Here is a 17,713-nt window from a genome sequence, read left to right as displayed (position 1 = left end):
TGTGCTTCCTATGCTGATGAGGATATTCAATTTTATGCACTGATTTCATCTCATGCAAAAAACTTTATGCACATGGAAATTCAGAATCTGGCTACAGGAAAGGTGATTTAAATTGCATGCTGGAAGTGACATGAGGGAAATACCTTGAGCAAGTTAGTAGTTCCCATTATTTTTCTTTTACTTAAGAAATTTCCCCTAAACAAGTTATAGTGGAATACAGCATGGAGTCTAAGTTCATTTGTTGATTGGATTTACCAACTTTGGTATTCTTATATTCACAAAAGAAAAAGCTTTCTTTCTCTCACCTCTAGTTTCCATGAAAGCTCCACTCATTCTTCCTGGACACAGATCAGACCAAAGCAATTCAACCTACACTACAGTATTGACCTAAAAAAACATACACAACTGGAAAACTAGCTCAGATCTCCTTCGAAAACACTGGGTTTGATTCAAATTCACCACTAATTCCCTGAGAAGGTCCCAGAGTCAATCCCCCTGACAGTTTCTTCACATATGCTGACTTCTTGCCTCTTACACTTCCTGGTGTTTCTATGAGATGATTACAACTAACCCTGTTCATGGTGTTTCACCCTCACCCCTTCAAATTTAATCTATTCACACACAAAAATCCCCAAAACACCATGTCGTGGTGTAAGAGGAGCGTAGGGGGGATGGGGAATGGGGGTTGGGGTCAGTTCATCACACGTTGTCTCTGCCGCTCCTTCCTCCTCAGGGGGACGACTCCTCACTCGTCCCCTGCTCCACTGTGAGGTCCCTCCCACAGGAGACAGTCCTGCACAAACTTCTCCGGCACGGGTCCCTTCCACAGACCAATCTTCAATCACAGACTGCTCCAGCGCGGGCATGGAGTCCCGGCCATCCTGGGGGGCATCCATCCCCCTGCTCCGGCGTGGGCTCCTCTCTCCCCGGGCTGCAGGTGGGCATCTGCTCCCCCGCTCCCCTCCGTGGGCTGGGGGGACACAGCCTGCCGCCTCACCGCGGGCTGCGGGGGCAGCCCCTCCTCCGGCGCACCTCCTCCCCTCCTTCCTCACTGACCTTGGCGTCTGCACAGGGGTTTCTCTGACACTCCAATCTCCCCCCACCACTGCAGGTTCCCCTTCTTAAATACGTTATCCCAGAGGCACTACCACCATCGCTGATGAGCTTGGCCTTGGCCAGTGGTGGGTCCGACTTGTAGCTGGGGAAGCTTCTAGCATCTTCTCACAGGAGCCACCCCTGCAGCCCCTCCCCTGCTATCAAAACCTCACCACACAAACCCAAAAAACACCAGAGCACCTAAACCACAGATTTTCTACTGATGAACCATATAAAGATTTTGAGAGATCACATTTTCCTCATCTTCAGAATCATTTTTTTTTAAATTTATCTCAATTTCACCAAAGAATACAACATTCCAAAAGCACAGTTTAGCTTCAACTACAAACATAACAGAGTCAAACTGGATAAAGACAACTCTTTCTGAAGATGCAACACTGTAGTTTGAAATAAATGCAGGCAAGTCCTTCTTCTTATTCCCATTCATTTATACTGAATAATTTTATTGCTGATAAATTGTACTTTACTACTACTGCAGGTGTATTTGAAGAAATTCTAGTCTTCTACAAAGTTTCAGTCATTATTCTCATTGTTCATAGGGGCATTATTCAAATGTTATTCAACTGTGAAAGACCATATTTAGAACTAATCTAAAACCTTCAGGAAAGCAAAGAGCAATAGGATAGACATCACATGGATTGCTTCAATTCAGTGATGTACTACTTCAATTTAAGTTTCTCTTGCATTTCTTTTGCTTTCTATGCAGTCTGCAGAAAAGGATGGGGTTAGTGCATCAGGTAAGGACTTGAGATTGAACATGTTTATATAGGTATACAGAGTAGTCCTTTATGATCTTTCAGGCCCTTATGCCCTTGGATCTACCTGCTAGATGCTACCTGGATGAAAAGTTATCACAGTGGGAAAGAAGTTTCCACGGTGGTGCTACAGACATCTCAAACAGTGAAAAAGAACGAGCAGGGTCTTGAATGCACACATGTTCCCAACATGCATCCAGTGCAGCTTATTTGGGTATCAAAGTACATTAAGTTTAAATAAATTACTGCACAGCGCATTTCTTCTTCAGAGCAGTCAAGGGCTGGGAGGTATGCTGTTATTCCATGAATCACACTATTTTTCGTTTAGAAGAGCTATGGACCAGGCTATTCTCTTCCAACACTGAATGTAATAGAACAGTATGTTTTGTATAAACAAAGAATCTGAAATTGTGCATGGTACTTCCTTCCTAGAGTGGAGCGTAAGACTCATGATCCAGGATACAAAAATGGGCTACAGGGCTGATACTCATTTACTTCCCTGATCTCTGATCTAATTGCAAATTCTGGTGTTAAGATGCTTGGATATCCTTGAAGCAATGAAGTTCATAGGACATTGCATAGACTTTGAACATTTTAAGTTGCAGCAATGCATTAATCATGCCACACAGAAGCCATCAATAAGGTTACCCAATAATTGGTGTTTATTGAATTCTGATGGAAACACATCAGAGTGATAAAGCTTTCAGATACCTGCTTCACAGCCCATTCAAACACCAGTGAGATCTGCAGCTCTGCAGCTGCTTTTGCTGGTGAACCGCACACTACCGTCATGTAGACTTGTTCAGTATGATCACAATAAAGCAATTTCTTTTGTGCGTGTTCATCAGATCAAAGCATCCTGGAGATGACCCTCAGCTTTCTTCGTACCTATTCCTCAATAACTCCTCACACATTCTCAGATATGAGCGACATCAGCTGGTGTTCTGGTTTTGTGGCAGTTTGCAAGAAACTGTATTAGCATGATGTCTCCAGTGCATTCAATTTGTATGCTAAAAAAGTGTCAGGAAACACATCTTTACCAGCAGATATTTAAAGGAATCTGCCTGGCATATATATTTTAAAGCCAGAAGGAACTACTAATATCATCAGTCTGTTATCCTCCTAACAGATGCTGCAGAATCTTTACCACTATCTCAAGCAGCAGAGAGAATTATTCAGGCCAACAACTGATGGCTGAACTAGATTGTATCATTTGGAAAGACAACCAATCTCAAGTCTAAGGGATGATGAATTTACCGCTCCACTTAGTATGTTGTCCTCAAGGTTAATTCCCTTCTTTGTTAAAAAATACTGTCTCTGAAACAGGTAACAGGATATCTTGCACTTGCTTTGTGTTGTGTTGTAAATTTACTAGGTAGGTTCATAACTGTTTAAATAACTGCGTTAAATAAATGCATTTTTGTTTAAAAAGTGTGTTGTATTAGAATGAGAACAGAACAGAAAAGGCTTATTACAGCAGAACTTAGGGCAAAGTGTCAGAATTTTCATGCACACATGCTTAGCTTTAAATTAAAAAATAAATTATTGTTTATCATTTGCATTGTATTAAAACCTATGGCTCCAAGTGAATTTAGTGTTGACAGGCACTTTGTATAATAAGAAACGGGAGACATGTTGGAGAGTACAGTCAAAACAAATGACAGGTAGAGAAGGGAGAGGTGAGTCATCTACAGAAAAGGGAAGGGAGTTGCTCAACACCACAGAGATCAGTGGCAGACCTAGTGATATGGAGTACATTTCTTTATTCCTAATCCAGTGAAATGTCCAACTCTGATGAAAAGGAAAAAAGTAATTTTTTCATGGAAGTAGGAAAATTGGAGTTACGTAGAGCACAGAAAACCTTGCAGAGAAACAACAGATCTACCCATAGCTATAAGTATGCATCCAAGGATCCCAAAGCAGCAAAAGAACAAGTTCTCTAGGGGTACAGAGGGCTGATGTTTACACAGATGGATAAGCAAGGACATATTGATTTGCCTAAAGATGAGTGAGTCAGTAGTAAAGAGCACAGTGATTACTGCTCAAGAGTCTTTCCTTCTGTTTCACTGATCACACTCCTGGCCCAGAAATGTATCTTCCTCTCTGGACTGCCAGGCTGCCACTGGGCTCTGCCAGTTGATTTTTTATTTTTCTTTTTTATTATTTATTAGAGGAGAAAAGAATGTTAGAGATTCCTCCTACTTTTATTCCATTCTTTATTTTTAATTGTTACCACAGCACACTATGCTTAGTGAGGTCTGTAAAAGACTGATGCGTACTCTAGGAAAGCATATTTTACGACATAGTTTGTACGCTGGCTTATGGCCAATTAAAAAAAAAAAGATACAATCTGACACCATTATTCTTCTGACTGAGACAATGCTGAGGAACTGACTGTATGAGAAGAAAGGAGGAAAACTCCTAACAAAGTAACAGCCAGATTAATAGTTTTGATGTCCCTTCCTTGTTCATTTTCAGTATGCTAGTTACCACCAAATGCTCATCAGTTTGCCTAGAAAAAAAAGGCACATTTGAAAAGAGTTGTGTGCAAGATGTGTTATCAGCATGCCTGACAGGTGTCTGTGCTTAAGCTCCTCACACAAATGGCATGCACAGCCCTAGCTACAAACGTGGCTGTTTCTGTGCATGACTGATCACTTGCTTAGAAACATAACCACATGGAAAGTCTTAAAAATAGGGACTAGTATTCACAAGGCCTTTGTGTGGAAGGCCCTTTCCATCCCTGGCACAAGTGCTGGTAACCCAGAAAGGACATCTGTGATCGTGCAGAAAGTGCAACGTTGCAAAGGCTGGGACAAACAACTTTTAACGTGCAAATTCCTTATTACTTTTCATCTTCAACAATCTGCGTCAAAGAGAATCAAGTCTGCTGGAAAACTGGCTTGGTTGATTAGCGGTGCCCCATATATTAACACATGTAGAGTAGACTGTTGCAGGAGTAATGCCGTAGGGAAAGTGGGTTATTCACATAGGCTAATGTTAGCTTTATGCAAACTAGCTCCCTGGTTGTGTCTGTAGTCTGTCAAAAGAGATAGGCTTTTCCAGAGGATGATTCAAAGTGGCTAATGCTTACCACTCCAGTGAAGCTTTTTACCTCTCCATTAATTTTAGATGTGATTAGCTTCCCTCAGCTAACACTAGTCCAAGTGAATAGCCCTCTAAATGTTGTCAGCAGTGTGGAAGAAAAAACACCCCAAAATGATGTCGCCTGATGTTAATGGCAATTTAAAAAAATCCTATGACGCAATTTCTGATAAAATAAATCTGGTTTATGTAGGCAGTGACTGTTACTACTGAAATTGAGAGGCTGTAAATAAAAACAGAATAATTTAGGTTGAAAGGAACCTCTGGAGGTCCCTGGTCTGACCATTTTCCAAGCAAGGTCACCCTCAAAGTTAGATCCTAATACAGGGAAATGAAAGGCTTTAGAACTATGAAATGCATCCAAAATAGTACATTGCATCTTCAAGGGCAAATACTGGCTACATCTATGGCAGATACTCTGCTGTCAGACACAGGCATTAGACCAAACACATGGATAGATAGGGCTGAGGGTACTTTTAAGAGTTGGCCTGTTCCCTCACACAGACATCCTGTGACCATATGCATCCTTATCTCTAAGTGGTTCCTCTGTTTCCTCTTCCACTTGAACGCATGAGAATTGGACCTCCTTTACTGTAGGAAACTGAAGAAGATGACGTGGTTTGATGACAGATGTTGTCCCACAAGCAACAGAATACTGATTTGTTAAACTTCAGCACTGTAGCTATTCAGCCAAGTAGGTAAGCGTCCCTAACTCATTGATCTCCAGCATCACACACAGAGTAAATAAAGGTAGACAGATGGAATCAGATATTTGGGAAAGGCCAAAATGAAAACAGTAAGAAAAAAAAAGGAAATGTAAACCTCTTCATTTACTAGTGCTATGTTGACAGAGCTCCTTTAGTCTGGGGTACCTTGCTTTTCAAGAGTTCATTTAAAATGAAAGAGGAGAAGCAACAACAACAACTCCATTTTAAACCTGCTTTTTCAGTCTCTGTTGCTGCCTTCCAGTGCTTGAGTGCCTTTGTGCATTTATTCCTGACCTGGGCAATTACGACCCTGCATTTCGCCCATCTGACTTGTGTTTCCCAATATCACCTGTATTTCATGTCTCCAAATACCTCTGTTATTCATGGCTGATTACTAACCATTCCTCTGTGTGTCTGAGCCATCTGAATAGCAGAAGATGTCTCCACATGAAGCAGAGGCTCTTACATCCCCCCCTCTGATTACACAGCAAACCACTTTTGAAGATTACATAGTAATACATAAGCAATACTGCCATAAAATACAGCCTCTCATCCTACAAGCAAGCTGATTAAACCCACGAAAGCTCACACATACAAGACCTCCTACAAGCTTTTGCCTCATAAGCCATGCTTTACTGTGTCTGAAGTTTCCTCCTGAATTGTAACTCCTCTTACACAGAAAATGGAGAAGCATGCAGTAGTTCCCCAATTACGTGGTAAGAATCAGCCATGTAACAACTGTACTCTCAGCCAGAACAATGAATGCAATCATGAAGCAATTAGTGCAGGCGGCAGATGGTTTGCTGCTCCTTTTTTCTCAAGACTGGCAGGAAAAAGTCATGACTGAATAAGGCACTTGTCTGTCAGCAGTGGTAATTTAAGTCTGCTGCCCAAGGCAGAGACACAGGGGAGAGATATGTGAACGAAAGCAACCGAGTCACTGAAGCTTAATGAGTTATTGCTCATCAGCTGAACCCCAGTAATTAACCACATTCACCCACACACAACACCCAAGAAACTGGGACATAAAATGACTTCAGTTAACACAGATTTCCCTACCATTGAGTAAATCACTATTCAACCAAACAAAAAAAGATCTGTAGTACTTATCACAGTGATAGACTCAGTGGGCTGTGAAGAGATTGAGGGATGATGCTATGTGACCCATTTCCTGTTCATTACAGCTGAGCAACAAGAGGCATGCACTAACTATTGGCTTTGCCCTCATCAGTCCTGAATTGGATGGACAACTTCCGAAAACCAATCCAGTCCAGACCCAATGTGATTCCTGTCTCTCCAGTTCTTGCTCTATTTACCACCTGATTCTCCTGGTCCCACCTGCTGCAACGACAAGATGCAAATGGATGGCAACAATGATGTTGCTTCCTAGAAGGATGTAAATGTGTTTTCTAGTTGATTCTCACCTCCCTCCTGAACATCAACAGCAAAATTAAATGACTGTGACAATCCTAACTTGTCAAAATCCAACTAACTCCTTACAACCCCCATCAACAAAACCTTCACAGCCTCTTCAGTCAGTGGCATCAGTGATATCAAAATGTAAATTTCTTACCATGCAGATACGTTTCCCTTGCTTCCTCAGGTGACTCTTAGTGTGTACACAGTGCCTGGTATCCAAGGAGTAATGGGTTCTCTTTCCTTAAATACGGCCTTAGCACGAGATCGCGAAATAGCAAACGGCAGTGTCGTTTATTTCAAACTACCCACAGTTCCCACTGCAATTATCTAAATACCTGCAGGGCCTGTTAATTACTCTGAGAAAATTCTGCCTTTGGATATACAAGCACGAAACCAATGGGAGTCATTTACACTTAGCCACAGGCTGACCTCAACCCTTAGAGTTACGTTTAATTTAGTCCAAGCTGGTTAATACTCTTTGCCTGTTGGTTACCCTCTACGGTTCTTGGCCAAGGCTTGCTGAAGTCAGAAAATGTATCCATTAGACTTTAAAGTAGAAACCAGGCCTGCAACTCACACCCATACAGAGTACTTCAAAATTCTATTTTAGAGTTAATTGGTACAGATCTACAGACCTTGTGCTACATGATTTTTCTCTTGCAACTACAGTATTGAATTACCAACAGTTATCCAATTTGCTAATCAATGTCATAACACAAAGAAATTTTACCGTACAGCCTGCAGCCTCTCACCCAAAACACCCCATACACACAACTCTGACTACAACCCCATAAATTCAGGTTAAGGCACAAAAGGGCCCTTTGTTCTTATATCCGGATTGTTTTTTAGGATTCTGTAGAATAAGAGTGGGAGTTTCCTATGGAATAGAGACAATATACTTGCTGGTAGCATTCTACCATAAATTAGATGAGCATTAGCTGTATGGACTCTAATTCAGAATTATTTCCTGAGCAGGCTGAATACCGCAAGAGCTGAAATTCATTTTCTACTATTTACTACTTTTATTTGACAAATTTACCACTGAAAGTTTCATTGATCCTCATGTAATAAATTTCCTGCTACTAACACACAGTAACTTTCATTCCAATGGGTCCTAAAAGACAGCAGAGACCAGATTCTGTTCAGTTTCATCTCAGTCCAGAGAATTCAACAGCCACAAGGGAAAGGAAACATTTTGACCTTGTCTAATTACATACTGAACACCCAGAAATAATTTAATCTGCACCTTCCTCTGAACAGATTATAACCACAGTACACTCTACAAAATGCTGTCAGACAGGTGAGTGAAAAATATTGCATGTAATTGACTCTACAGGAAGAATTAGGCAGGCAAGATGCATTTCTCATAGTTGGAAAGGATAGTAAGCTACAGTCCTGGAAGGATACCGGTTTTGAGTTTAAAGCACAGGACTGAACTTCTATTCCAAAAATTCCCATAAGATTATTTTTTGACCTTACCTACTTATTTAGCTTCCTTATGCCTTTATTTTCTCAGGCTTACAGTAAAAGTAACAACAAGCCTGATTTAGGCTAAAGGAAAATTAGTTAATGTTTGTAAAATGAATTCAAGTACACAAATAGAAAACATCATAGAATTCAAACTTTTATGTTGATATTTACATTAGTGTATAACCTGAACAATTCAGCCAATACTTTGATTATTGATTAGATTCAGATTCTCATAGATTCATCATACGTAAAACAAAAAGAGACCAGTAAATTACTTTGTATAAAGGCTTATATACTAGATGCCAAGATATTTCACCCTTTTACCTCTGTTGGGAGCTCAGCAAATTGTGTTTTGGTATTTTTCCAGTTTTATTCAAAAACATCAAAATGTCAGGATGTGAAATCCGCTATTTCTCAGAGCAGTTTGCTCCAATGGCTAGTTACTTCACAGTTGAGTTTATCTGCCATTCACTCCTAGCCATCAATTCTTGTTAGAAGTTTTTTTGCTAGATCAAAATGCTTACTCACATGTTTTGTCTTCGCCCATGGAGGTATTTATGGACAACAATATAGTTTCCCTTCAATCTGCTTTTTGGTAAACTAAACAGATCGAGCGCTGTGAAGTCCTTCACTGGAAGACAACTGACTTGTGAGTATTGATGTGCCTGATTTTCAAAAAGTTCTAACAATGAGGCCTCTTACAATCAAGTCTCGTTCTGCTATCTCAAGTAGGCCAGCAAAAAATCAAGGCAAATCTCACAGCATATTTATTCGACTGATGGATTACCCGTACTGAAGGAACTGGACTTCAAAGGAAATTGACTCACCACTACTTTTCTCTTAGAAAATCAAAGGCTACTTGAAAATATGCCAACCAGATAGGAACAAGGAGTGTCTTATACTGTTCTTGGAGCTGGTGCTAGGCTGGAGCAAAAGAATTGTTAAATAAGAGGACAGAAAGCCTCATTAGAGGTTTATTCCTATCGTGAAGGATCCTAGCTGTCTTCTCTGCCCATTAACTGTCACATGATATTGCCAAAAGGCCTGATGAATAAATGCAGACTACCAGGTCAGTCTTAGAGGGCTAGGCCCCAAGAACACAGTAGGTGCCCATGTCCTTTACTTTGCCCTTTACATTGAGACTTACTCAATGCTTCTTGCTTGGAAATACCAGTTTGGTATTTCCAAAGACTTTCCTGGTATCACCCCAAAGACTGTCCTGAATGCTCTGCAGCAGTTACGTAGAGAGATGGAGAAACCCTAGGTTCTTCCTAAGCAAGCAAAGCAAAATGCTGCCAACGATTCTCACCTTCTGATCTTGGCTGTATGCTAAGATCCAATCTTCCTGCTTGGGGTGGAAGAGCAGACTGTGGATGTAGAAGTTCAGGCGGTATTTTTGATAGGTGGCCCCTTCATCAGAACTGATTAATAAGCTGCTTTCAACTTCCGGATCAGTCAGCAGCATTATCTATACAGAAGGAAAGATGAAAATACAGTGGTGAAGAGAAGTCGGATGAAAAAATAAGTAAGCAGCTAGGAACTTCAGATAAGCTTATTAAATATGTCTATTTCAAAAGGTTTCAATGTAATGTCAAAACTAAGCATAGCCAACCTTTCAGTAAGGAAACAGTATATTTCAGCTATGTATATAAACACATAACATATGATCAAATAGGAAGAATTACTTTACCGGTAGTTAAAATAGACCTAAATGAAGCTATGCTTACGTTATCCGAAAAATCAAACCTGAAATTTGTAACGCCAGAGTGCAAACTTACTAAGTTACCAGACAGCCACAGTGGGCTGCTAGGGTCTTCATGAATGATCTATTGGAGTGGCAGACAAGAAGTTAGGTGTTAAGAAAAAAAACAGAGAGAGAGGAGACACACACAGAATGATTTCTAATGATGAGGATTGTTAGACTCTGGCAGAATTTTCAGAGAAGATGACAGTTTCATTGCCTGAAATGTTATAACCTGGCTGTCTGCAACAAGCAATCTTGCTTTGGCAGGAGAACACATTTGATAACGTGCTGGGTTCTTTCCATCTCCAGTTTCTATGATGCTGTGAATTATAGATTTGGTAGTATATAAAAAATAATCTCTGCATAGTAACGTTGCTTTCTAGCTTTGTCCAAGAATGTTAGTTGAGGAATGACAGAAGATATATGGCTTGCAGCAGTAGTAGTTACTTCTCCCCATTAACTGTGGTATTAATTAGTCTGCATTGCTGGTGAATCAGAGAGAATAATGAGATACTCCTCTCGTGTCTCTGCATGAGAGAATATATAGGTTTGAGCAGTAGAAAGGGATCATTCCAGTATTTCAGCAAGCCACAAATACCCCTAAGGAATAGGAACAAGGCACCATGAATGACAAACATGAAAAGTTCTGAAGAATATTTGCCTGGGAAGGTATTAAAGCCTTGAATCATTAGCATTTTAATTTTTTTTTTTTTAAGTACTAGTGCTGCTGTTGCTTTGCAAATGGCAAACACTGATCTGTTCTTAGACAAGCCTGAAATGAAAGGATCCACACCTGGCATTTCTCAAAGCAAATTCCTACCTGTGTTTGGGCACTGCAAAAATCACACACTCCATTTCCTTCTCTTTCTTTCATTTAGGTAGGCAGAGTTAGATATAACTTAACTCACTACCTACGAATTATAGGGCACCATAAGTCTTGATACACACCAGATGCTAAAGAATTGTTTGTATGTGAAGGTGTAAATACACACATAATCTCCACAGGAAATGTCCTTCATTATTGGGTAACTGCCAGAGGTTTTTATCTTTCTCTAGAAAACCTGTTGGTAGCATAACAACTTGGCCTGTGACTTGGAAGTCTGGGGTTCTTCAAAATCTCTGAACTTTAATATCCTGAATGATCGTAGACCAGTTACATTACCACACTGTATCTCTAATGTAAAATAGGGTGATGTTTCCATTGTAGTGTAAAGTACAGTCTCCTTTTGTATCTCTGATTTACTTTTGAAATCTTGTGATGAAAACATGCATTATTAGATTTAAAAATTCTCATTTTCATTTAACACTTTCAAATACATCAAGCATATCATTAATGTGACTTCTAAACTGAAGATTGCATGACAAAAACTACACAGAAAGCATTAATAATCAAAATGTGAATATATAGACCATCTACTGTCACTAAGCAGCCTATCCAGCTTCTGATGCCAAAAATTAATTGTGATGTTTATCAGTCGGTTCTTTTTTCTTACCAGACTAACTTCTGGGACAATGTTCCTATGGTTAACATTTATCAATTCAGTACGATGATTCAAGCATTATGATTTTCCTATTTTTATGACTTCCTTCCTGAGTGGATTTTGTTTACGTTGGTATTTGAAAATATCACAGCACAGCATTAATTTGGACTACAGCAACTAGAGCAGAAATAAGCACAAATCAATGGGCTTGATCCGAGCTCCCTGAAGTTAATAAGAGTCTTGTCATTGACTTTGGATTGTGCCTCTAAGGCAAGTTGTTAATCAAGATTCAATCTAGTCTCACATATTTCCTTCTACCTGCACAAGGAACCCATCTGATCTCATCACTGTCACATCCAAGCACATCACTGCCTTAACACATTTTCTGTCAGGCCACTCCTCTGAAGTGTAAAAGTGCTCTTATCTCCATGTCTTAGAAAGGGAATTGAGGGACAAACTGTTGAGGCACTGAAGCACCTAATTCCTCATTCAATCAATAAAAGTTAAGTACCTAAACAGACTTGCCAGCACTGCTGACTTTGGCTTTAATCTGCTAACTATCACCCTGGGCTATTACTACTGTGTTTTCAGGTATCTACGGTCTCCAGAAACCTTAGCTGTTGCATGGTGATAACCAGCCATTCTGTACGTATGAAGTGTTTCAGGACACATCAGTTTTGCGACATATGCCAATAGCAATAGTGTCTTAGATGTGGCGGACCTGTGCAGAACTGCTGCTGATTTACACAAGGGCATACAGAGAGTCAGAGATGGGAGGGAGTTGACAGATGACTCTCTAGCCACCAGTCAGATTGTTAACTATGAGACCAACTTTCAGCGCTGGGACAGCATTGTCTGCTCCACTGTTGTACCCTGCATTGCCAATCACTTTGCTCAGATGCCATAAAACAAAACAAGCTAGAGTTGACTAAGCAGTCACTACACTCGTTACAGTCAGAGCACCACATTTCTTACAAGATAAGAAAAGTATATTTAATTACAACATAACTGCATGTAAATAATCAGCTACAAGCCCAAAAGATAGCATTTATTGGATAAGAAGCAGAAATTGATACCTATATGAAAAATCTGTCAAAACAAGAGGGAAATGCTGTGTGTATCTACATAAACCTTTCAGATCAGATCAGAAGTGTGCTTCTGAAATGAATCCCCCAAATTCTGGGGGGAAGCATCTATAGCAAGTCCTTACATACTATGTTCTGGCTCATAGCACAATAATCTTGGGGCACAGGAAATTAATTCCCTTTCAAGGAAACTAAATCAGGATATATATTTCAGGAGTGCATCTAATGTACTCCAACCACTACTGGATATTTAGCTCAGAGTATCAGGTTAGCACTCCTCTAAAGTCAGACCCTCTGTCTCCAAAATGCCCATACTGCAGATAGATGTCATCTCAACATCAACCATTTCCTTCTACAAACCCACTTCCACTGAGCTGCACTACATGATAACATAGTTGCAGCCACATTAGCTTAGTTTTATTGCCTAAGTTGCCTGGAGCATAAATGAGAAAGGAGGAAAAGTACAATTAATTTTAATGTTTTTGTTGTTGCAGCATATGAAATATAGAGTAAATACATTTTAGAATTTTCTTTGAAATAAATGAAGCCAATTTCTGCTTTGAAGTAGTCTGTTACCCATTGACTTGATGCAGTTGCTTATATAGAAAATAAAAGCAGACGCAGATGTGTAGATCAGGAAAAGCATAGAAAATAAAACCAGCAACAATAACAAAGTGAATCTAAGTTTAGAAGTCATAAACTTTGATATCTATAAATATCTAAGATAAGAGATTAGAAAGAAACTATTTTTATAATTTCTAACTTCACTGTAGAAAGCATTCTGGATTTCCTTAAATGCAAGCTCCTTAAAGAAGTGATCTTCATGCTCTGTTTCTACAGTGCCTAATACAACATATTACTGCTTTCCCAGCTAACACTGGTTTCTGGACAAGTATATTCTGGACATCACTGAGGACTCAACATGACTTTTGCGCATGAAAATCACACCTTAAATCTATCCAGGTTCTTAGAGCCTGTAGGGAAAGACAACCTAGCTGATGAAGTCTAATAGGATTTTTGAGGGGTTCCCTTGCCAAAAGATCTGAAATTGTCATGGGATAAAAGGCTTTTCCATAGATTAACTTATGGTTAGAAGATCAGCATCACACGTTAGGGAAAAATCTTTCAGTTTCCACAATGGAGAGAAGTGTTCATCTGGAATTTCCCTAATGGTTTGTGCTGTTTGATTTATTCATTAATGATTTGGAAAGAAGGAAGAAAAGACAGATGACAAAGTTTGCTGATGGCAGTAAGGTATTCAGAATGATGAAAACAAAAGCCAGCTATGAAGATCTGTAAAAGGATTTTGCAGTACTGAGTACCTAACCTTACCTGAGCAGTAAAATGACAGGTGAAATTCAGTGATGATGTATGAAAAAAAAAATACAAATGGAGAAAAGCAATAGGATCATAGAATCATAGAATGGTTTGGGTTGGAAGGGACGTTAAAGATCATCTAGTTCCAACTCCCTGGCATGTGCAGGGACACCTTCCACTAGACCAGGTTGCTCAAAGCCCCATCTAACACTTTCAGGGAGGGAGCATCCTCAACTTCTCTGGGCAACCTGTTCCAATCCCATGGCAACCTGTTATGCAATCCGAGCATAACAGACAGAATAGGCTCCGAGCAGATAATTCCTTTCAGGAAAGGAGTCTGGGGATTTCTGTGAAGAGGTCTGTGAAAATAAAAGCTCAGTTCTCAGATCCTACCAAAAAATTTCCATTACAGAAGTAGGAATTATTAGGAAAGGATTAAACAGCATAACAAATAATGCTATTAGCCCACTGTAAAGTGGTCCCACAACTTTAACACTGGGTGCTATTCTCACCCTCCACCTTAAAAAAAAAAAAAAAAAAAGGCTATAGTAGAAAACACAGAATAGCTATAAGGGTAGTCAAAGAAAACTATGAAACATTTTTCATACAAATACAGCAGCAAATAAAAGAACTATTCAACTTCCAAAAGAGGTAAATGAGAGGCAATTTGACCAAAGTCTACAAAACTATTAATGGACTGGAAATGTTTAGAGAACAGTTATTCACTCTGTCATAATACAAAACTCATGAGCATCAAATGAAATTATCAAGAGTGAGAAACAAAACACAGGTGAGGCCATGACAAGGGAAGAGCTACAGATGTTTTCTATCTGGACTTCTGTAAGACCTCTGACACAGTCCCCACAACATCTTTCTCATTAAATTGTACAGATATAGATTTGATGGGTGGACTGTTTGGTGGATGAGGAATTGGTTGGATGGCCACATCCAGAGGGTAGTGGTCAACAGCTCAATGTTCAGATGGAGATCAATGACAAGTGGTGTCCCTCAGAGGTCTGTATTGTGACCAGTACTGTTTAATATCTTCATCAATGACATAGTGCAACCAAGTGCACCCTCAGCAAGTTTGCAGATGACACCAAGCTGATATGTGCAGTTGACATGCCCGAGGGATGAGATGCCATCCAGAGGGACCTGAACAAGCTTGAGAATTAGGCCTATGTGAACTCATGAGGTTCAACAAGGCCAAGTCCAAGGTCCTGCACCTGGGTCAGGGCAACCCCTGCTATTAATACAGGTTGGGGGATGAAGGGATTGAGAATAGTCCTGCCGAGAAGGACTTGGGGGTACTGGTAGATGAAAAGCTGGACATGAGCCAGCAATATGCACTCGCAGCCCAGAAAGCCAACTGTATCCTGGGCTGCATCAAAAGAAGCATGGCCAGCAGGTCGAGGGAGGTGATTCTGCCCCTCTACTCCACTCTGGTGAGACCCCACCTGCAGTACTGCGTCCAGCTCTGGAGTCCGCAGCACAGGAAAGACATGGACCTGTTGGATCAGGTCCAGAGGAGGGCCACAAAAATAATCAGAGGGATGGAGCACCTCTCCTATGAAGACAGGCTGAGAGAGTTGGGGTTGTTCAGCCTGGAGAAGAGAAGGCTCCGGGGCGACCTTATTGTGGCCTTTCAGTACTTAAAGGGGGCTTATAAGAAAGGTGGGGACAAACTTTTTAGCAGGGCCTGTTGCGATAGGAAAAGGGGTAATGGTTTTAAACTAAAAGAGGGTAGATTTGGACTAGACATAACGAAGAAATTTTTTACAATGAGGGTGGTGAAACACTAGAACAGGTTGCCCAGAGAGGTGGTAGATGCCCCATCCCTGGGAACATTCAAGGTCAGGTTGGACGGAGCTCTGAGCGACCTGATCTAGTTGAAGATGTCCCTCCTCATTGCAGGGGCCGTTGGACTAGATGACCTTTAAAGGTCCCTTCCAACCCAAACTATTCTATGATTCTATGATTTTTTTGCCTGGTTAAACCATGAAACTCCTTGCCACAGTTTGTTGTAGATATCAAAAGTTTATACGAATAGGAAAAATTAACAGATAACATTCCTGGAGAAGAAAAAAATAAAAATCCATCATTCAAAAATATCACTGTTGGCTCAGGTATCTGAACCACAGATTGCTGAATTCTGGGAAAATGTATAGGAAAATATCATTACATACTTGCCCTGATTTGATGCTTTCCTCTCAACAGAGAGTGGGATTGGTTAAGATTCAGTCTGATTAACATGGTGGTTCTCACTTCATGAGAGTGAATGAAAATGATAAATAATAGCAACATTATGAGCTCAGGTCAGTTGATCTAGCAACTTCTTATGTGAAGAATTGGGCCCATCATTTTTACCTTGACAGTTTTTAAACTACCTCTGATTCCACTACTACAAAATAAAGTGGACTAAAAAGAGGCAAAAACCCTTCATAAAGGGCTACCAACCTTAGAGTGCCTCTGGTCTGGTTTATTGTTGTCTTATGTTAAACAAAAATGAAAAGTGAGGATAAGCCAAGACTCGACTTCTCCCCAGCAAAACTAATTGCTCTCTGTTCAGATCAGTGCTCAGCAATGATCAGAATCTGCTTACTCACACCAGGCACAGCAAGCACACGCTGCACTTCCTGATGCTTCAGACGGATTGGGTTTTTTCTCTGTAAAAAAAAGTCAGTAAAGTCAACACAGGCTTTTGCAACCAAATGCAAGGCATCCATTAATCATCCACCTCCTGAAAAGGGAGAAACTTGATTTGCTTTTCCTAGAAGTGACAAATGAACGCAAAACATAATTTATAGATCTTAAACAGTCCACACTTTTTTTACCCTTTTTTTGGTGCTAACTCTGCTCATGGCAGATTGCCCTTGAGAGTTGTGTGGATTTTTGCTGTCCTCACAAAGAAACCCAGGAACGCTTTGCAAGAGGATTCTGATTTTGCTTCTATAGATGGAATCGTGATCCTTATACAACCACCCTGAATGCTAGATTCAGTGGCTTAGTCAAAACAACTCCAGAACTGCTTTCAATCTTTTATTTTAGTCCCTCATATCTCCACTTGGATCAACTTTTCTCTAACATTTTGTTGGAAAGAGCATAGTATCAGTGAAAATAGAACAGTATGAAAAAAATACAAATATGTTTCATAGATTCACATGTTCTTTCATTCATTTCTGATGTATCAACAGATCTGAGTCATACCACCTGACCAGAAATAGGGATGAAATGCAAATCGGGTGAAATCTACTGAAAGAACCTTCAACTTCCTCAGCAATTACATACTTCATGCACAAACCCAACACTGGTGACCCACATGGAACAAGTAACAATTCTCACTGGAAAACATAAGAGTGAAGTACAGAAAAAGAGGAAATGAACAAGGAAGAACAGAAATGTCCTACTCTTAACAAGTAGTAGGCATTCCCTACTTAAATTCTCTAAACAGTTGCATTTTTTACCAGCTTCTCTGCATGCCAGTTACATAATTTTAGAGGGTTGTGGGATTTGT

The 17,713-nt window shown here is 40.1% G+C and overlaps 1 protein-coding gene across 1 annotated transcript in view; it reads right to left on the bottom strand.

The window, feature by feature from the left end:
• Positions 1–17,713, bottom strand: part of SORCS1 (sortilin related VPS10 domain containing receptor 1) — a 310,322-nt gene that overhangs the window by 109,405 nt on the left and 183,204 nt on the right. Inside the window, 1 exon segment of the mRNA XM_030030553.1 lies at positions 9,882–10,040. Coding sequence (XP_029886413.1) covers positions 9,882–10,040 — 159 coding nt within the window.

Source organism: Aquila chrysaetos, chromosome 11, assembly GCF_900496995.4.
Source record: "Aquila chrysaetos chrysaetos chromosome 11, bAquChr1.4, whole genome shotgun sequence".
NCBI lineage: Eukaryota > Metazoa > Chordata > Aves > Accipitriformes > Accipitridae > Aquila > Aquila chrysaetos.
The sequence above is the reverse complement of the archived record's forward strand: the minus strand, read 5'-3'. Positions and strand labels throughout refer to the sequence as shown.